Source organism: Vulpes vulpes, chromosome 6, assembly GCF_048418805.1.
Source record: "Vulpes vulpes isolate BD-2025 chromosome 6, VulVul3, whole genome shotgun sequence".
In the NCBI taxonomy this organism is placed as follows: Eukaryota; Metazoa; Chordata; class Mammalia; order Carnivora; family Canidae; genus Vulpes; species Vulpes vulpes.
In genome coordinates this window covers 7,841,371-7,859,707 of record NC_132785.1, presented here as the reverse complement: position 1 = coordinate 7,859,707, position 18,337 = coordinate 7,841,371, and the positions used below count along the sequence as shown (strand labels likewise).

General features: G+C 35.6%; 1 protein-coding gene across 1 annotated transcript in view; it reads left to right on the top strand.

The window, feature by feature from the left end:
- DNAJC15 (DnaJ heat shock protein family (Hsp40) member C15) overlaps window positions 1-17,973 on the top strand; it is an 81,887-nt gene extending 63,914 nt beyond the window's left edge. The window contains exon 6 of the mRNA XM_026009604.2: window positions 10,734-17,973. Coding sequence (XP_025865389.2) covers window positions 10,734-10,804 — 71 coding nt within the window. The 3' untranslated portion in view covers window positions 10,805-17,973. The remainder of the gene's footprint in view (window positions 1-10,733) is intronic.
- The last annotated feature ends 364 nt before the right edge of the window (window positions 17,974-18,337 follow it).

The following is an 18,337-nucleotide window of genomic DNA, read 5'->3' as shown; positions in this document are numbered from 1 at the left end:
GGTTGTTTTTTTCATCATACATCTTTTTGCATAATTTTATTTTCAGTCTCTATGTCTTTGAATCTAAATGTGTCTCTGGCAGACAACATGTAGTTGGGTCATGTTTTTTAAATCCAATCTAATAACTTTTTGATTGATTGGATTATTTAATCCATTCATATATATTGTTATTAACATAGTTATATTTGTGTCTGATTTACTTTTTTGTTTTCTATGTCTTATGTCTTTTTTACTCCTTTATGAATCCTCCTTTACTACTTTATTTTATGTTGAATGAATATTTTCTAATGTAGCATTTTAATTTCATTAATAAGTTTTTCACAGTTTTTGAGTTTTTTTAAAAGTGATTGGGAAGCCTGGATGACTTAGTAGGTTAAGTGTCTGCCTTTGGCTCAGGTCATGATCCCAGAGTCCTGGGGTTGAGCTCTGCATTGGGCTCCTTGCATGGTAGGGAGTCTGCTTCTCCTTCTTCCTCTACCCTTCCCCTCCCTGCTCCCCACTTGTGCTCTCTCACACACACATTCTCTCTCTCTCAAATAAATAAAAATCCTTTTTTAAAAAGTGATTGCTTTAGTGTTTATCTATCATATGTATCTTAGTTTATCAGACCCAGCTTTATATTTATACTAGATTCCAGTAATACATAGAAACAATAGTCTCATGTAGCTCTATTCCCATCTCACCCTTTCTGTGGTATTGCTAAATATATTACATCTACTAATGTTACAAACCCAACAGTACATTGTTAGAATTATTATTTTACCATCTGCTGTTATTTCCTTAGTCCATTACAGCTTTATTCTCATACACTCCCTTTGTATTATTACTAGCAAATATATTATGCATATATTTCTAAATGTTATAGGTCCAACAATACATTATGTATATGTATTATTTTATACAGTTGTCTTTCTAATCAATTAAGAGAAGAAAGAAAAATATGTGTTTATATTGTCTTTTATAATTATATTTATCTTTACCAGTGGTCTTTGTATGTATGAATCCAGATTACCATCTATGGTCATTTACTTTCAGCCTAAAGAACACCCTTTAGTATTTCTTCTAAAGTGGGTCCACTAACAACATATTCTTTCAGTTTTGTTTGTATTACCCTCATTTCTGAAGGAAGGCTTTGCTGAAATTAAGATTTTTGGTCTACTGTTTTTCTTTGAGGATTTTGATTGTGTTATCCCACTGCCTCTGTCCTTCATTGTTTCTGCAAAGTCAACTATTAATCTTATTGGAGGATTTTTTTTGTTTTTGTAAGTGACACATTGTTTTTCTTTTGCTACTTTTAAAAGATAACTGAGGCATATTAAAAATTTTAGGAGTTTGGAGCACCTGGGTTGCTCAGTTAAGTTAAACATATGCCTTCAGCTCAAGTGATGATCCCAGGGTCCTGGGGATTGAGTCCCCGTGTCAGGCTCCCTGCTCAGGGGGGAGCTTGGCACTCCCTCTCCTGTCCCTCCCTCTGTGCGCACGCGCTCTCGCTCTCTCTCTCAAATAAATAAAAATAAATAAATAAATAAATAAATAAACTCTTTAAAAAAATTTTAAAGCGTTTATTTGAGCAAAAAATCTATAAACTGGAATTGGTTCAGAACACTCCACTGACAGGAGCTAAGGGAAATACTTTTATAGAGAAGAGGTAGAAGCAAAACAAAGAAATTAGTTGATTGACTATAGCTTAAGCATTTGCTCTATTTGGAAAAGCCTAGCTGACAGTGATTAGTTGTCTTCAGGTTTCAATTTCTTAATGTTGAGGAGTTTACATCCTTAGGTTTTTATTTGATTATATAGGCTACTAAAGCATTAAAGCCACTTTGATCTAATGGGTTCCTTATTTAATTAGTTTTTTTTTATTTAATTAATTTAACATTACTTTCTAGATTTTCTCCTTTGACTTTTTGCATTTTTACTATGATTTATCTGTTTTTAGATCTCTTTATTTATCTTATTTGGATTTTGTTGAGCTCTTTAGATGTGTAGATTTTTGTTTTTCAATAAACTTTGGAAAGGTTTAAGTATTATTTCTTTAAAGATTTTTTCCATTTTTTTTCTCTCCTCTCATACTCCCATTACATGTATATTTGTGAGTTTAATGATGTTCCACATGTCTCTGAGGCTCTATTATTTTTTCTTTCAGTTCTTTGGTTTACATAATCTGAATTGCTCTATCTTCAAGTTCACTCACTAATTCTTTCTTATGCCAGCTCTACTCTTGAGCACCTCTACTGATTTTTAAATCTTGTTCTGTAGTTGTAAAATGGCCACTTTGGAATCTTTTCCTATAAATGCAACATCTGATCACTTTCACAGGTAGTTTCTGTTGCTGTTTTTTCATTATGTTTGTATGGATCATACTGTCATACTTTCCTGTTCTTTGCAGGCCTTATAGTATTTTGTTGGAAACTGAACATTTTAGATTGTGTATTGTAGCAGCTCTGTAAACTTGTGCACCCCAAGGAGGCTTTATTATTTTTATTTATTTGTTTAGTAACTACCTAGATTATTTTAGGGAAGTCACACCCCCCACCCCACACTGTTCAGCTTCTTACACTGCTCCTCAAGAAGGCATAGCTTTGGATATGCCGTCAGTCATCATGGGATGACACTGATACTGATAGGGCACTCTTCTTCCTCTCTTTTCTTTATCATACCCAACTGTAAACTACACTAATTTCTGACCAGTTACTCAGTCGTTCTCAACAATGCTGTAAGACATAAATTTCTCTAACACAATCAAATAATTTTTCCTTTGATGAAACAGTTTCTGAGGTCAGTGTTTGATATTTGTTCTGACCCTAGGAGGGCTCATCACTGCTGTTTGTTCTGTCCTGTGAACTGGCCTACAGTCTAAGCTGTATATTCACTGGATTCATGAATCTCCTCCCAATTGCTTTTTAAAACCTCTGCTGTCCCTGTACTGTCCTTGAGAGCACCCTCCATAATCTGTTGCAAATGAAGTCAGTTCCTTTGGAAATAAATTAGGGGCTCTCTGTTTTATGGCCTGTTTACTTCACAGGCAAAATCTCTCCCAGGGCTCTGGAGCTGAGGGTAGAAACTGTGGCAGTCTTCTCTCCAAGTGAAACCCCCATTGTAGCAGCTAAGCATGTAATACAGGGAACAGCAGCCTAAGGTCTTTGCGCCTTGCCTCTCCTGTGTGGAACTACCATGCCTTATGGACTGGGAAATGGGCTCATGAGGCCCAGTATTCTAAGGAAGCCACAATTAAGGTAGAGCTTCTGTATTATTTGCTTAGAACTTAACCTCAGTATCAGGCAGCTGGGGGCAGGAAGAGAAATATGGAGATCCTTTTGCTCCCAGAAAGTAAGCCTTTTATTCAGGATCTGGGGAGAGAGGGAGCCCTGTGTTTTTGCCTCAGCAGTCCAGCAGAAGTCTCTGTCTGGCTGAGCTGGGAGGAGAGAAGGAAGGAGCTGTTTTGGTTCAAATACCACAGTTTCCTGCCTTTCTTACTGAATTTTTATAGATTTTATTGAATAAATGTTTCTCTTTCACTTTTGCTTTTTAAGACCATTTTCAGAGGCTTAGATGGTTGGGATATTTACATAGTTTTTACCAGTTCCAATGGGGAGCAGATCCTCATGCCAGAAGTCAATCTGTGTGCCTGATTTTAACATTTTTCTTTTAAGAAATTTGGGTGCCCTTTAAGAAGCCTTCAAATCAGCAGATGGTAATACTTTTTACTTCTTTCTTACAGATTTGGGATGTAGACATTCATAAGTTTTAATGAAAGTTAAAGAATATATAAAAATCTATGAAAAGATCTGTATAAGAAAGACCCAAGGATATAAGGCAACTTGTATCTTCTCATTCCTCAGATTGGTGTGCTAATTATGAAACTCACATTAGTAATGACTATTATTTAATTAGGTACAATTGTTATTATTAAATTATAACTAATACTATTAGTTATATATCATTATTAATAATTCTACCTAACTTTGAAACATTAATTATAGAATATTTGCTTATTTTCTTTTGTGCTAGTTAGGGTTTTGTAGGCATTTATGTATTTTTAGAGCACCTACTCGTTACACTCTTGTTTACCTGTTTTCTGCACCTTTGGAGTGGTTTTACTTCTATGAAGCTGGTACCTGATGCAAGAAAATAATGGAGTAGTGACTAATCACTTTTCCTACTCCTCCACAAAGAGTGTCTCAAGCCCCATCTGTGTACTCGGGACTGTGTCGAAAATACATAGATATCTTAGACAAGATTGCTCTTCAAAGTATTTATTATCTAATGGGTAGGTAGGCATATTTAAATGACAAATCATAGTCATGATTATAATCTTCTCCAGAAGAAAGGGGACCTGGGATGAGATTATGGGCTTGAAGAAAGTCACTGTTTTCTTCATCATGGTCTTGATCATAGGTTTGCTGTGCCCTAGTGATTTTTGGACAGTATGAATATGTAGTGTCAATGAACTCCAGGAGGTCAACATATCTCAGTAAAATTTTCAATAAACTTTTATTTTTTTTAAAGATTTTATTTATTTACTCATAGAGACAGAAAGAGAGAGGCAGAGACACAGGCAGAGGGAGAAGCAGGCTCCATGCAGAGAGCCTGATGTGGGACTTGATCCAGGGTCTCCAGGATCATGCCCTGGGCTGCAGGTAGCGCTAAACTGCTGTGCCACCGGGGCTACCCCCAATAAACTTTTAAAAATTAAAATATACATTCATGAAAACACACAGATTATAGGTGTACAACTCAATGAATTGTCACAAAGTAAACCCATTTAGGTAGCTATTACCCAGATTAAGAAAATCATACAAAACTTTTCCTCAGGTACTTTTCCTGTCATTCCCCACTCCCCAAAAGTGACCACTGTCCTGGCTTTTATTGTCATAGATTAGCTTTACCTATTTTTGAACTTCATATAAGTAAAATCATATAGTATACAGTCTTCTATATTTGTCTTTTTAAATTATCTTTGTGAGATTTATTTATGTAGCAGTGAATGCTATAGTAATGATTCCCTCATTTTTATTACTGTATAGTATTCCATAGTATGAATATCCTGCATTTATTCTTTTTTTTTTCTGTTGTGTTGTCTCCTTTTCTTATTGACTTATGAGAACATCATATATTCTGGTATTAATAGACATGATTCTTTGTGTTGTAGGTATCTTCTCTCTGTGGCTTGCTTTTGCCTCTTAATAGTGTCCATTCATTGTACAAAAATTCTTAATTTTAATGTAGTCCAGTTTATCCAAGTTTTCCTTTATACTTAGTGCTTTCTTGTTTTGTCTGGGGAATTTTTGCCTGTCTCAAGGTCATGAAGATAATTTCTGAATTATCTTTATTATCTTATATAATTATATTTGTAATAAACTGGAATCAATTTTTGTATATGGTGTGAGATAAGGATAAAGTTTCTATTTTTTTTAAGATAGATATCCAAGTGGTCTAGCATTATTTACTGAAAACAGCACTCTTTCCCCATGGTGATCTACAGTATTGCCTTGTTATAAATTAAGTAGCTAGATATTTTTGGAGACATTTATGTATTTTCTGTCTTCTTTTGGTGGTTAATTTGTGTTTGTGCCAATACTATACAGTTTTAATTCGTGTAGCTTCATGACAGATCTTTTTTTTTTTTTGTAGTATAAATCCTTCAAATTTTTGTTATTTATAATTTTTCCACTGTGTTTGGCCCTTTGTACTTTAATATAAATTAGGAATTATCACATTGATATGCATGTGAAGATGTGCAAGTGCACACATACACATTCACACACAAACCTCCTGGGGTTATTGGGGACTGCCATGAACATGTAGATCTATTTCAGGAGAATTGAATCTTTACAACACTGAATTTTCTAAGCCAGGAACAAGACATATCATTCCACTTATTTAAGTTATCTTTAACTTGTTCAATAAGGCTTTTAAGTATTCTGGGTTATAATCATATACTTAATTTGTTAAATTTATCCCTTGGTATCAATTTTTTAAGTGCTACTATAAATTGTTTTGTTTCAAAAGTTTATATTGTAAAGTCATTTTTTTCTACAGTATAACAGTTGGGTTTGTATATATTGTTATTGTGTATCCAGCAACTTGTTAAATTCATTTAATTGTATAATTTTGTCTTTAGATTCTTTTGGATTTTTTATATACCTAGTCATCATTTATGAAGAATGACAGTTTCTTTCTAATCCTTATTTATTTTGTTATTGTGAATGGAAAGGAACATTTATTAAAATAGCTAGACCGTTGATATAGTGTTAAATAGAAATTATCATAGTAGGTATCCTTTTCTTGTTGCTGACTTTAGAGCCAAAGGTCTCAGTATTTTACTACTAAGTATGTTTGTGATACTTTTTGACAACTTCTATCACATAAAAGAAGTTCCTTTCCATTCCTAGTTTATGAAAAATTTTTATGAATGTGTATTGAGTTTTGTACATCTGTTGAGATAATTAAAGGATACTTATTCTTTATTCTGTTAATATGATGAATTACATTGATTAATTTTCTAATGTTAAAGCCAGTCTCAGATTCTTGGTCATGATATTTAGCCTGATTTGTTTTTGCATCTGTGTTCATCTTGTGATATTTCTATCAGGATTTGTTATCAAAGATATGCTAGCGTCATAAAAAGAATTGAAATGTGTTTTTTTTCTTCTAGGTTTTGGAAAAAATCACTGATAAAACCATCCTGACCAGGCTTTTTATTTGTGGGAAGATTTTAATTACAGATTTGATTTCTCAGATAGATAGAATTCTCTTTTGGTTCTTCATTTCTTATGTATCAGTTTTGATACCTTACATTTTTCCTAGAATTTATTTCATTTAAATTTCAAATGCTTTGGTATGAATTTGATCAGTTTTTTTCAGAGAACTAACCTTTGGCTTTGTTAATTCTCTTGAATGCTAATTTCTGGTATGATATTTTCCTTGATGCATGGGTTATTTACAAATCTAGTGATTAATTTCCAAGCATTAGGATCTATCTCCTAGGTGTATTTGTTATTGATTTCCAGCTTAATTCCACTAAAGTCAATTAGCATACTTTATATAGTACTTCTCAAACAGTCTGTGATAGAGGACTTGTTTCCCTGTTGGACTGGCAACTTTTAAAAAATATAATTAAAATGAATTTGTTAGAAAATTGAAATAAAAAGATATGTAAGAGCAAAGTCCCAGGGTTGGTTTGTTTTTGTTTTTGTTTTTTTTAGATTCTACAGATACACAATACTACATCAAGAGGCTATATTTTCTAGACACTTATTCTCAATATCTAAACCTATCTAGTTGTGGTCCATTAACACCTCTGAACCAGCACTAGTCCATGGAACACACTTCCAAGTTACACTGCTTGTCGTGATTTCAGTCTTTGAAGTTTGTTGAGACTTGCTTTATAACATACCACATGGTCAACTTCAGTTAATGTTCCTTGTTCCTTTAAAAGAAGGCATATTCTGTACTTGCAGGGTGAAGTGTTTTATGTATGTCACTTAGATTGTTTGTTTATCATGTTTTTTTAAACTATATTGAGATATAATTTACACACATAAAAATTATTTAAATGCATTGTTTGATGAATTTTGACAAATGTTTATACCCATGTAACTGTTAACACAATTAAGACGGAACATTGTAAAACTCAGTAGGTTCTTCAGTGCCCTTTGCCATTGCCAGTCTTTCACCCCAACTTGGATAATCACCATTCTACTTTTTGCCACCATAGATTAGATATGTCCTCTCTCTCTCTCTTTGGAGGAAGAAGAGGGAGGCTCAGAGGGAGAAGAGGAGAAAGAATCTTAAAGTGGACTCCATGCCTAATGCAGAGGTCAATGTAGGGCTCAGTCTCACAACTCTGAGATAATGACCTGAGTTGAAATCAAGAGTTGGATGCTTAACCAACTGAGCCACCCAGATGCTCCTAGATGTGTCTTTTCTGACATTTCGTATAAGTGGAATTGTGGAATTGTATATGTACTATTTTGCGTCTGATTTCTATGAAGGCTATAAATAGTGCAGAATGTTGGGCACATCACAATGCATTTTCCTTCTCTCTAGGATCTTGGCCCTCAAGACCTGGCCGACTTGGTAGAACTCCAGTGCTTTCATACTTACGTGTTTGTATTTTATTCAGCTCTTCCAGTTGGTGTCAGTGGGACAGCTGATCTAAAACATAGTAGTTCAGGTAGCCCAAGGCGGAAGAGCTCCGGCAGTGTTTAGTGAAGGTACAATGGTATAGAGATCAAGCGTGAGGGTAAGTGTTCTAACTAAATGGAATTCAGGGGACTCTCCCAAGAATTTTGAGCAAGACTGAAAGATCCAAAAGTAGATTGTGTCCATTAAATAATAGGATATGTGTCCTACATTGTTAAATCAGTCAAGATTCAGTGCCAGAAACTGGATGTTCTAAGCAGGAGACCATTAAGTACAATGAGTTAGAGTTTACAGACCTAGAATTTACTCCTTCAGACTTCCCAACAGTCTGACAAAAATGACTTTGCGAGTAATTATAGAGCTGCTCTGTCAGGGAAGCTACTACCTCATAGACTGCCACTAGAACTGTACAAGAAGCACAGCTGCTGTCACTACTATCCTGTAATCTCATTTACTAGCACCAATAATAAAGAGGGCCAGCAGGAAAGCCTTTCTGTCACTTGAGCCTTCCAAATCTCACAAGATTGCCCCTCACTGATCCTAATTTGAGTCAAACACTACTTGAAAAGAATATAGGAGTTGTAGTTTGGGGCTTGGGAACTTTTCCAAGTTTTAGGAAGATAGAAGAAGGGTAGACTGAGAGCTAGACCAAAGTTTCTACCATGCACATAAATCAAAAGTCCACTGTTCTTTAACTTAGGAAGGATGAGTGGTAATTCAACAATATTCTAAATAAATTGTCAATCCTTTTTCTCTAACATTTCCATCAATAAATGTAATGTTTAAGGCAACTTTTAATCTTAAGTGCCTTTGTTTTTTTCCTATCTGCTAAAGAGCATATTATGGCCTATGATTTAAATATCCAGGATGCATATCAATCAATCAATTACAGGTTATATTTGAGTTCAATTAATATTTTAATATTTATTGAGGATATACAAAATGCCTGGCATTACCTTGGTAACTCTAAACATTTAAACATCTTACCAAGATTGACATTACCTAATTCCAAGATCATTTTCAAAGATAATCATGAAATCAGTTTATTTTATGATCAAGTATATATGGAGACTTTCAACTTCATTTGTAATTCTTACTGTATATTCAAGGACACTCCGTGATATATTCCATAAGTGTTTATAGCAATTTAGATCTTGATATGAAAGTGTCAGTAGTATCCTCAAGGGCAAAACGCAAAAAGCTAAATATAGCTTCCTCCAGTGTTGCCCTTTCTACTACATCGTATTTGCTGATGTTTTCCCTGCTTTCTTCTTCCTGAATAAAGTGGGTGGTATGATATTAATAGAGCTTGGATATGGTTTGGACAATTTATACACCAATGCTGTGTAGATGTGTTTTGGTTTGTTGTAAGTTGTGTTGCTCAACACAAGACCTTGTGTTCAGGTCTTAGGAGGTTTTCAAAGCCATAGACGGTTTGTACTCAAGGGGAGAATAAAAAATAAAAAAAAAAAAAAAAACACAAAGAAACTGGTGAACCATAATATGATTGTTAGCTCAAGTGTTAAGCAGTGAAAATGTTCAGGACTAGAAGTTAGAAGGCCTCTAATGCTTAAATAGCTTTAATATGACTGGAACTAGTATTTTTGTATGTCAGATTCTGTTTGTGATTTATAATGATTCTGAATTTGAAATTCAGCTCAATTTCCTTCCCTCTTGCTGTTTGCATTAGAAAGGATTCATTGCAAAGAATTCTAAAAAAAGAACTGATGTAATTTTATTTTAGGGCACAGTGAATCTAAGACTACTCCTTAAGTATTCTAATTAGGATTGTTGCAGAGAACAGGGAGCATTTCCTTTAACATTATTTTTATTATCATTTTAAGATTTTATTTATTTATTAGAGACACAGAGAGAAAGAGAGAGGCAGAGACACAGGCAGAGGGGGAAGCAGGCTCCATGCAGGGAGCCCGACGTGGGACTCGGTCCCGGGACTCTAGGACCACACCCCGGGCTGCAGGCGGCGCCAAACCGCTGCGCCACCAGGGCTGCCCTATTATCATTTTTAATTCATTTATCTGTATTAATAAATATGATTGTTAGAACTGAATACTATATACTTGCATTTTCTAACATTTTTTGTTTTTGGGGAAATGTAAGGTTTGATATGACTCTGAAAGTTCCCTTGGATTGCTTTACCTCCTTCAGAAAGATACTCTCCTTCATAGTTGAATGTTTTTCTCTTTACAGAAAAAGTCTTGGAGTGAGACCTTTATTTACCTAACCATCTACTTAATTTCAAAAAATTCTCTGATCAAATATTTGAATAGCAGTGTCTGACCAGTGAAATGTTTGAATGTTTTTCAAATTATTCCTGATCATAACTTTCTTTCATTATTTTTCTCAGGTTATCTTTGATTGTTGGGTATCTGTAGTGCTTCACTAAACAAATTTAATTTATGCTGTTGTGATTTCTGTTTAGCTTATAAAATAATTTGTCAAGAGGATGTATGTGTGGGAAAATATCAGAGAATTCTAATTAAGAGTGTTTTTCTTTATTTGAGACTTTAAAAAATGTCAATAATGAAGTGTGTTTTAATCCATTTATGTTTTCTTTGTCCTCTCAGGTGGATCTCCTTACTTAGCAACCAAAATAAATGAAGCAAAAGACTTGCTAGAAGCAACCACCAAACATTGATTGATGCCCAAGAATCACTCTGAAGGAAAAGATGGGGGAATTTAAAACAAAAACGTCCAGCAAATTAAACTATGGTATTCATGATTTTCATACATGTACTGACCACAATAATTTATTCCACTATTAAGGCATATAGTAATAAAAGATTAACAGTCTGTCTTTTTATTATCTTTTAAAGGAACACCTTAAAATTCTTTAACTGATTTTTATTTTCTTCCTTTCTCTGTGATAGTCATACATTTTAAGACTTTTGTTCCATTAGTCCTAAGTTCTCCTGGCTCCCCACCCTCACTTAAGTATCATCATCAGTAATGTGGGATTTATGAGCAGTAAGTATAAATTTTCTTACTGCTGATATTTATATTCACATTGTCCCTTGTTTCCTCAGAGGACTTTAGTACTATGCCTATGTAAGGTGCTTTAAATATTTTGAGATCAAACACTGACTGCCATCCCATGGGGAAATGATCAGAAACTCAATCGAATGTACTAAATGGTGTTTTGTAAAGTAGTGGTTAGGATTTGTTAAAGAACTGTGTTCTCTCTGAGACCGTATAACTGAAGCATGAGAACTTGGAGAGCTACTAAAATGATTAAAGATTTGCAAAATGAGCCCTGTGAGGAAAGGCAGAAAAAGAGGTTGGAGAAGTCTGAGGAATTCGTCTTTAATTATAGCCATTTAATACTGTATATTTATTCAATTACTCATTCTGCAAATATTTATTGACCACCTATAATTTGTAAGGCACTGTAGTGGGTCCTCTGAGAGTTACAGGTATGAACCAACCATAGATCATGACCCCAAAGAAGTTATATTTAGAAGAAAGATAAATCACACTATTAGAAAAGTACAGGTGATATGCTAAAGTTCAAAGAAGAAAAGAATATTATAAACTGAGAGCATAAGGAGGAGCTTCCAAGAATAAGTGGCATGAGAGTTGGGCTCTAAATACAATTAATAAGAGATTGATGAGTCAGTATTGTTTCCCTTGAGATCAGTCACAATTAGCAGAAATAGGATTTATTAGTGTGATTAGAGTACAGGTTATCTCAAAAGTAATGGATGGACACATGCTCTTGAAGGACCAGCCCTTTAATTTATATTGCGTGAAATTATTATCTCAGATAGATCCCGGTCACCATCACTTTACTATCCTAAAGGTGAGAAAACAGATTCAGACACAGGGTATCAGCATTAGTTTCTAATACTCTTTTACAAAGCCTGGGTCATCCCAGGTAAACTAAACCACTATATTTCATCTACCTAAAATACTTTTTAAACATTCTAGATGCATATCGTAATGTATGACATTCCATAATTTGGTAGCTCTCAACATTGGCAATATTGGCATCTTGAGGTGAATAATTCCTCTTTGTGCAGAGTTCTCCTGTGCATTGTAGGATGAGTAGCAACATCCCTGTCTATACCTATACCTACTAAAGGCCAGTAACACCACCTCAGTGTGACAACCAAAATGTTTGCAGACATTACCAAATGTTCCTTGGAGAGAAAATTGCCCCAGTTGAGAGCCACTGCTATAAATTTAAGTATTTTTCCTTCAGTATGTAAAATAATGGCCTCACTGAAAATGAAATGAATCTTAGAGTCACTAAAATATGGCTCTTGCTTTAAAGTCCCCGTTCATGTCCTAATTTTCTTGTGGGTTAGTGGTTTTCATTTTTCTGTTCATTATTATCCCTGTTCCTTAAATGTCCTAATCCCCAGATCTCCACATGTCAAAAGCCTAGGGATAGGTCGAGGCCAAGCTAAAATGCATCCTTCTTTTTCTTCTGATACCAGCAAAAGTAATATCATGGATTGTCAGTATTCTAAGAGCAGGGATCATATCTGTTTGCTGCTGCATTGGTACCCAGTAAATATTTGTTGAATGAATGAATAAATTTCCAAAGCACTTTATTCCTCACTTATGATAGTATTACCTGGTACCTTGTGAAAAAAGCCTGTTTGTGTAACATGTCTTATTTCTCTTACTAAAAATGCAAGAATCTTTAGAGCAAGAATCTTGTCATTTATCTTTGTAACCTTTCTGCTATGGAACACGTACATATAATAGATATCATAAAGTTGTAAGCACTAAGAAAATGTTGTTTTCTAAATGCTATGCTTCAAAAATGTTATCACTAATTTTTAAAGATTTTATTTATTCATGAGAGACACACAGAGACAGAGACACAGGCAGAGGGAGAAGCAGACTCCCCATGGGGAGTTCGTTGCAGGACTCGATCCTAGGACCCCGGGATCAGGATCTGAGCCCAAGGCAGATGCTCCACCACTGAGCCACCCAGGTGCTCCTGTTATCACTAATTTTGAAAGTTAGGCTAAGCAATATTGGGGTGCCCTCAGGACATATCTTTTAGCCGACATTATATTTTCTTTTTTTTAAAGATTAATTAATTACTTTATTTGAGAGAGGGGGCTCACACATATGCGAGCGCTCAAGCAGGAGGAGGGCCAGAGGGAGAGAATCTTCAAGCAGATGCCCTGCTGAGCACAGAGCCTAGCTCAGTCTCTATCCCACAACCCATAAGATCATGACCTGTGCCAGAACCAAGAGTTAGACACAACCAAGTGAGCCATCCAGGTACCCTTTAATTGACATATTTTCTAATCCACACTATATTTGTAAGAATTTGAGTCTATAGTATTACCTTGGAATTTCCTTCATTCCCACTTTCCTGCTAAGCGTGTACCTAAGAGTCAGACAGATACGGGTTTTTTTTTTTTTTTAATTTTTATTTATTTATAATAGTCACACGGAGAGAGAGAGGCAGAGACATAGGCAGAGGGAGAAGCAGGCTCCATGCACCGGGAGCCTGACGTGGGATTCGATCCCGGGTCTCCAGGATCGCGCCCTGGGCCAAAGGCAGGCTCTAAACCGCTGCGCCACCCAGGGATCCCCAGATACGGTTTTGAATACTCTCTTCCTAATACATGAACTTGGGCAATTAATCTGGAAGTCCGTAATTACCCATTTATAAAATAAAGAAAATGATAATCCCATCTAATAAGATTATTGTAGGAAATAAGGATGTGTAAAGCATTTACTCACATAGCAAATGCTCAAAAAATAGAATTATTGCTGCTTTCACTGCCCCATGTAATTAATTTAAAATCTTTTAGAGTACCTTGAGTTAAGGTTTGAGGTGTGTTCCAGGTGTGTTCAGTGATCATTTGTTCTACTCTTGAATCTGCAGTTTGGGTAGTACATGGTAGGGACAGCTCGTCTCTATTCCATGCAGCACCAACTGGGGCTGGGGGAGCCACTTCGTGTAGTTGACAAGTCAGTACTGGCTTTGGTCAGCCAGGAGCCTCAGTTGTTCTCCGCATAGGCTTCTCCACAGGGCTATGGAAAGAAGCGTCATCACACTATGGTTGTGTTATAAGAGAAAATGAAGAGACAGGAAATGGAAGCTGCAAACTCAAGCTGGGTCTGAAAACTGGCAGTGGTTCTGCCTAAACTCAAAGGGAGAGTATATAGAGGATCATGAAAGAATTAGTGGCCATTTTTAATATATAGCAGGGCAGGGTTTAGATTTCTTACCCCTCTTACTCAAATCAGTTAAGGCATTGCTTTAAAAATTTGTCAGGAGTGTAGTAAACTAGAGTAGCCTCAGATGACACGACTACTCTAGGTAGATACTAATTCAGTAATCATTCTGTAAATGGCGTTGTACTTATGAAAACCGATTTTAAAAGCTACCCACCCTCAACTCCTTATTATCTATAAAATGCTTGTTTGAATGGTTACCTATCTTCAGTAAAGATGGCTTTTACATATTTGCTGCCATTGCATATTCTTTTAATTAAGTTCTTTGTTGTTATTGCAGTTTCTGTTTATTCTTACATCTTAGATGCAATCTGAGGGAGCAGGAAAGACCTTTTAAAAATAAAACAATTACTTCCCAGCTTCCAGAGAAAGTCTAAGTCAAGTGGACAGCTAATTAAAGGAAACATAGAATGCCATTTAGACTATAGTTGATGGCACCAAATTCCATCATAAAGTCAAAAGTGGAGAGAAGTTCAGTAAGGAAGAAACTATGGTGATTGTGGAAGACTTTGTTTTATTTAGTCCTCAAACCATTTATTTGGTTTGAAATGCATTTTAGTAATTCAGCTAATATTAAATACTATGTCAGGCAGTAAAGATATAAAATAAGTACATTCTTAAAAAGTATAATATGCTCAAAGTAAACAGAAAAAAACAGATTCTTAAATATAGAGAGCTCTTTTTTTCCTGATACTTCTGAATTAAGAAATATTGAATTTTATTACTAGGCATGCTTGTGATTATCCAGCATGGTCGTTAGAAATAACATTTTATCCAAGGACAGAAATCCTTTGGTTGCCATGGGGAATCTTGAATGCAGGAAAAGAACCTTTAATGACGTATCTTCAACACATTTGGCAATGAGCTTAAAGTAGTTAATGACATTTGTGGGAGATGAATCAGGTAGGCCCTTAATGTCAAAAATACTGAAGTTTCTCTGACTCAACTCACTTCAGATGAGCTACAGAGGCTGCAGTGCAAAGTTAAATATCCAAATAGGCCAGCTCATTCTGCACGTTGGGAACCACACCATCCATGGACACTCATCTCTTCGCCCACAGGGACCTTCTTAAAAGCCTCTGGCTCCAAGGAGGACTTGTTGGCAGTGAGTGAATGTGTCAGCAATGTGCCTCCATCCTAACAGAAAGGCAACCCAAAGAGCATATCCCATTAACACTAGATCAGTATCATCTATTTGTCAAAAGCATTCCATGAATTATGGGCTGAATTTTATTTATGGTAGAGTTATACACATTAGGAAATTAGAATTCTAATTTATTAGCTAAAAAAGTTGAGAAGTTCTCTGGACTCATTTTTTAGGTAGAATCTAAGTGATCTGGATCATTGCCTACCAGTGAAATTGCTGGGCATGGTAGACAAAGAAAATGTTCCTTCTAATGATTTTTATGAGCTGAGTAGCTATTGTTCCCAGCTGAGTGCTCTTTTCCTTTTTTTATTGTTGCTGAGCAAAAGAATTTATAAAAAGCTTTTTTTTTTTTTATTAAAAACCCTGCTCAATTGAAATGCAAGTTCATTAAGTACTATTCATTTCTCTTCCTGCCATAATAACCCTTTCCCCCTCCGTTCAATTCAGTAGTGCTTAGCAGCACTGGTCAATGTTTTAAGTCTGAAACTTACAGATATGCAATCTCCAACATCAAGAGAGAGTTTTATTTCACACGGGCAGAACATGATCACTCAGACTAGATGTTGACCATAAATTCGCATTAGTACCTCAACTTAGAAGGAGAAGGTGCCCCTGGAAAGTTACATCAACAGTGGAAAACTTAATTCAGTTTTGACAAGATGAAAATCACATTGAGATACTGGTTCAATATTGACACCTAAGCTGTAGTGCTAAAGACTATGAAATTAGAATCCGCTCGTTATCTTAAGTCCAAGAGATTTTATTAATAATAGCTAATACTTGTAGAGCACCTTGTACCAAGCATCCTACCTACATTATCTCTCCTAATTTTCACAGTACCCCTAAGAGATAGGTACTATTGATATCCCCACTTTATAGATGAAGAAAGAAAGGTAAGATCAGAGTTTAGAAACTTTGCCAAAATTATGTAGTTAATTCATAGCAGTGAGACTAGGATCCCAATCCAGTTTGTCTTGACTCTGAAAGTACATACTCTTTACCTTTCCATTATATTGCCTTAATTCTAGACATGTGGGAATCATTATAAAGTGAGGAGGCTTGAATGGCCCCGTACACATTCTTTGATGGTTGTGAACCTTGGGTTATAGGATGTAAAATGTTTATGGAAGGGTCATGTCATTTGGCAATATGAATGAGTGCCTGATGTCTTGAACTCTGCCCTGGAAGCTTGTGATGCCTGCCCAACTAACTGCACGTACCGAAAGTTCACTTGTAGAGCTCAGCAGCGTGGGTTTCTCTGACTTGAGTGGGGAATGGATGAAACTTGGAAGAGATTTTATTTGAAACTTTCACAGACAAAAGCTTCCTAGGAAAACATCTAGAGCAAAATTCAGAAGATGGCTCGTGAAACCGAAGCAGCAGACCTTGGGAGAGAAATGAAGAAATTGCTCCGTATAATAAAGATGAGAATAAGAAAGGTGAATTTATTGAAAGGAACAGAGAGGCAGCGAAAAAATTAAGGTTAACAAGAGAGACAACTGAACCAAGAAGAGATCACTTACAGCATTTGAAAGAGAATTGCCAGTGTTCAGTAGACTTTTTCAAAATCATTTTCAGGTATTCCCAACTGTGGACTGGATTATTTGTTCATGCCGTGCTTTTATGCCAAATTCCAAAATTACATTTTGCACAGTTATAGCCTCGTCTAGTAGAACCCATAGATCTTTAGTCGCCAATCTAAGAATGTGTCTTAAGATTATCACTTAATTTTCTATGTTCTCAGCTGCTCTAATCAAATGGTGAAAAGGTTTCTAACTTCCGGAGATTTATAACTCTGCATGACTATAATATTCATAGCAGATTTGTGGTTCCTTGAATGTTAGATACACCTGTATTCACAAATCCGTGCATTCCAAAGCCAACTCCTTGATCTTTCCATCTATCTGCTCTTAGATTACCATGGCCTTTACTCTGTCTGTAAATGTGGATAATCAAGAGTTGACTTTAGAAGGGTTTACATTTTGGCTTCTCTGCCTCTAGAGTGGGTTGAAATTATCTAATAATGTTTGTCCGGTGGTGGTGAGATGTCAGATTATACCTGCATAGTCTGCATCCCTCAGGCTGTCCTGGAATGTTGCATAGTGGGTGCAAAAAGAGCAGCATGTACACACAGAAATGCAGCCCTCCCTAATTAACCCCACTCAGATCTGATCTTATGCTTTGTTCCTCAGCCTCTTGGTACTTAAGTATTCAGTATGCATTTTATTCTACTTTATTTTACACATATACCATATACTTGACTGGGCTTTTTTCCCCCTTGCAAACATATTTTCTTAGCCCAATATGTAAAAATTAAATACATGCATGCATATATACATACATACTATTGTGTTTGTTTTGCTTTAAAATTGTAAAGGATAAACTGTAAGATACTTTTATCTGTCTCGTTTTCCCAACATAGTTAAAATTAAATCTGACTTGCTAAAATTGAATTTACACTAAATTTTTCTGTCGTACAACTCTTGAAGAGAAGACACTAATCTTATGTAACTTCATTTACACTGTGAGCTCTCATGTAGGCACTGCTTTTATTTCTTTTGTACCTGTACTTCAGGGGATGCTTGGCCCGATGGGCCCCCCAGGACGCAGTATTGATTGGTTCACTTCTAAGAGCAACTATCAGAAACCAAAATTGTGGACATATGGATTTTCTTAAAAACCATTGGTGACACTTGGGTTTTTTACCCTTCATACCAAAATAAGCATGGGGAAAAAATAGAAATCAGCCCAATAATACTTTAGAATTGATTTTTGTGCTTATCTTGTAATGCAAGTACCAAAGAGAGTGCCAGTTTC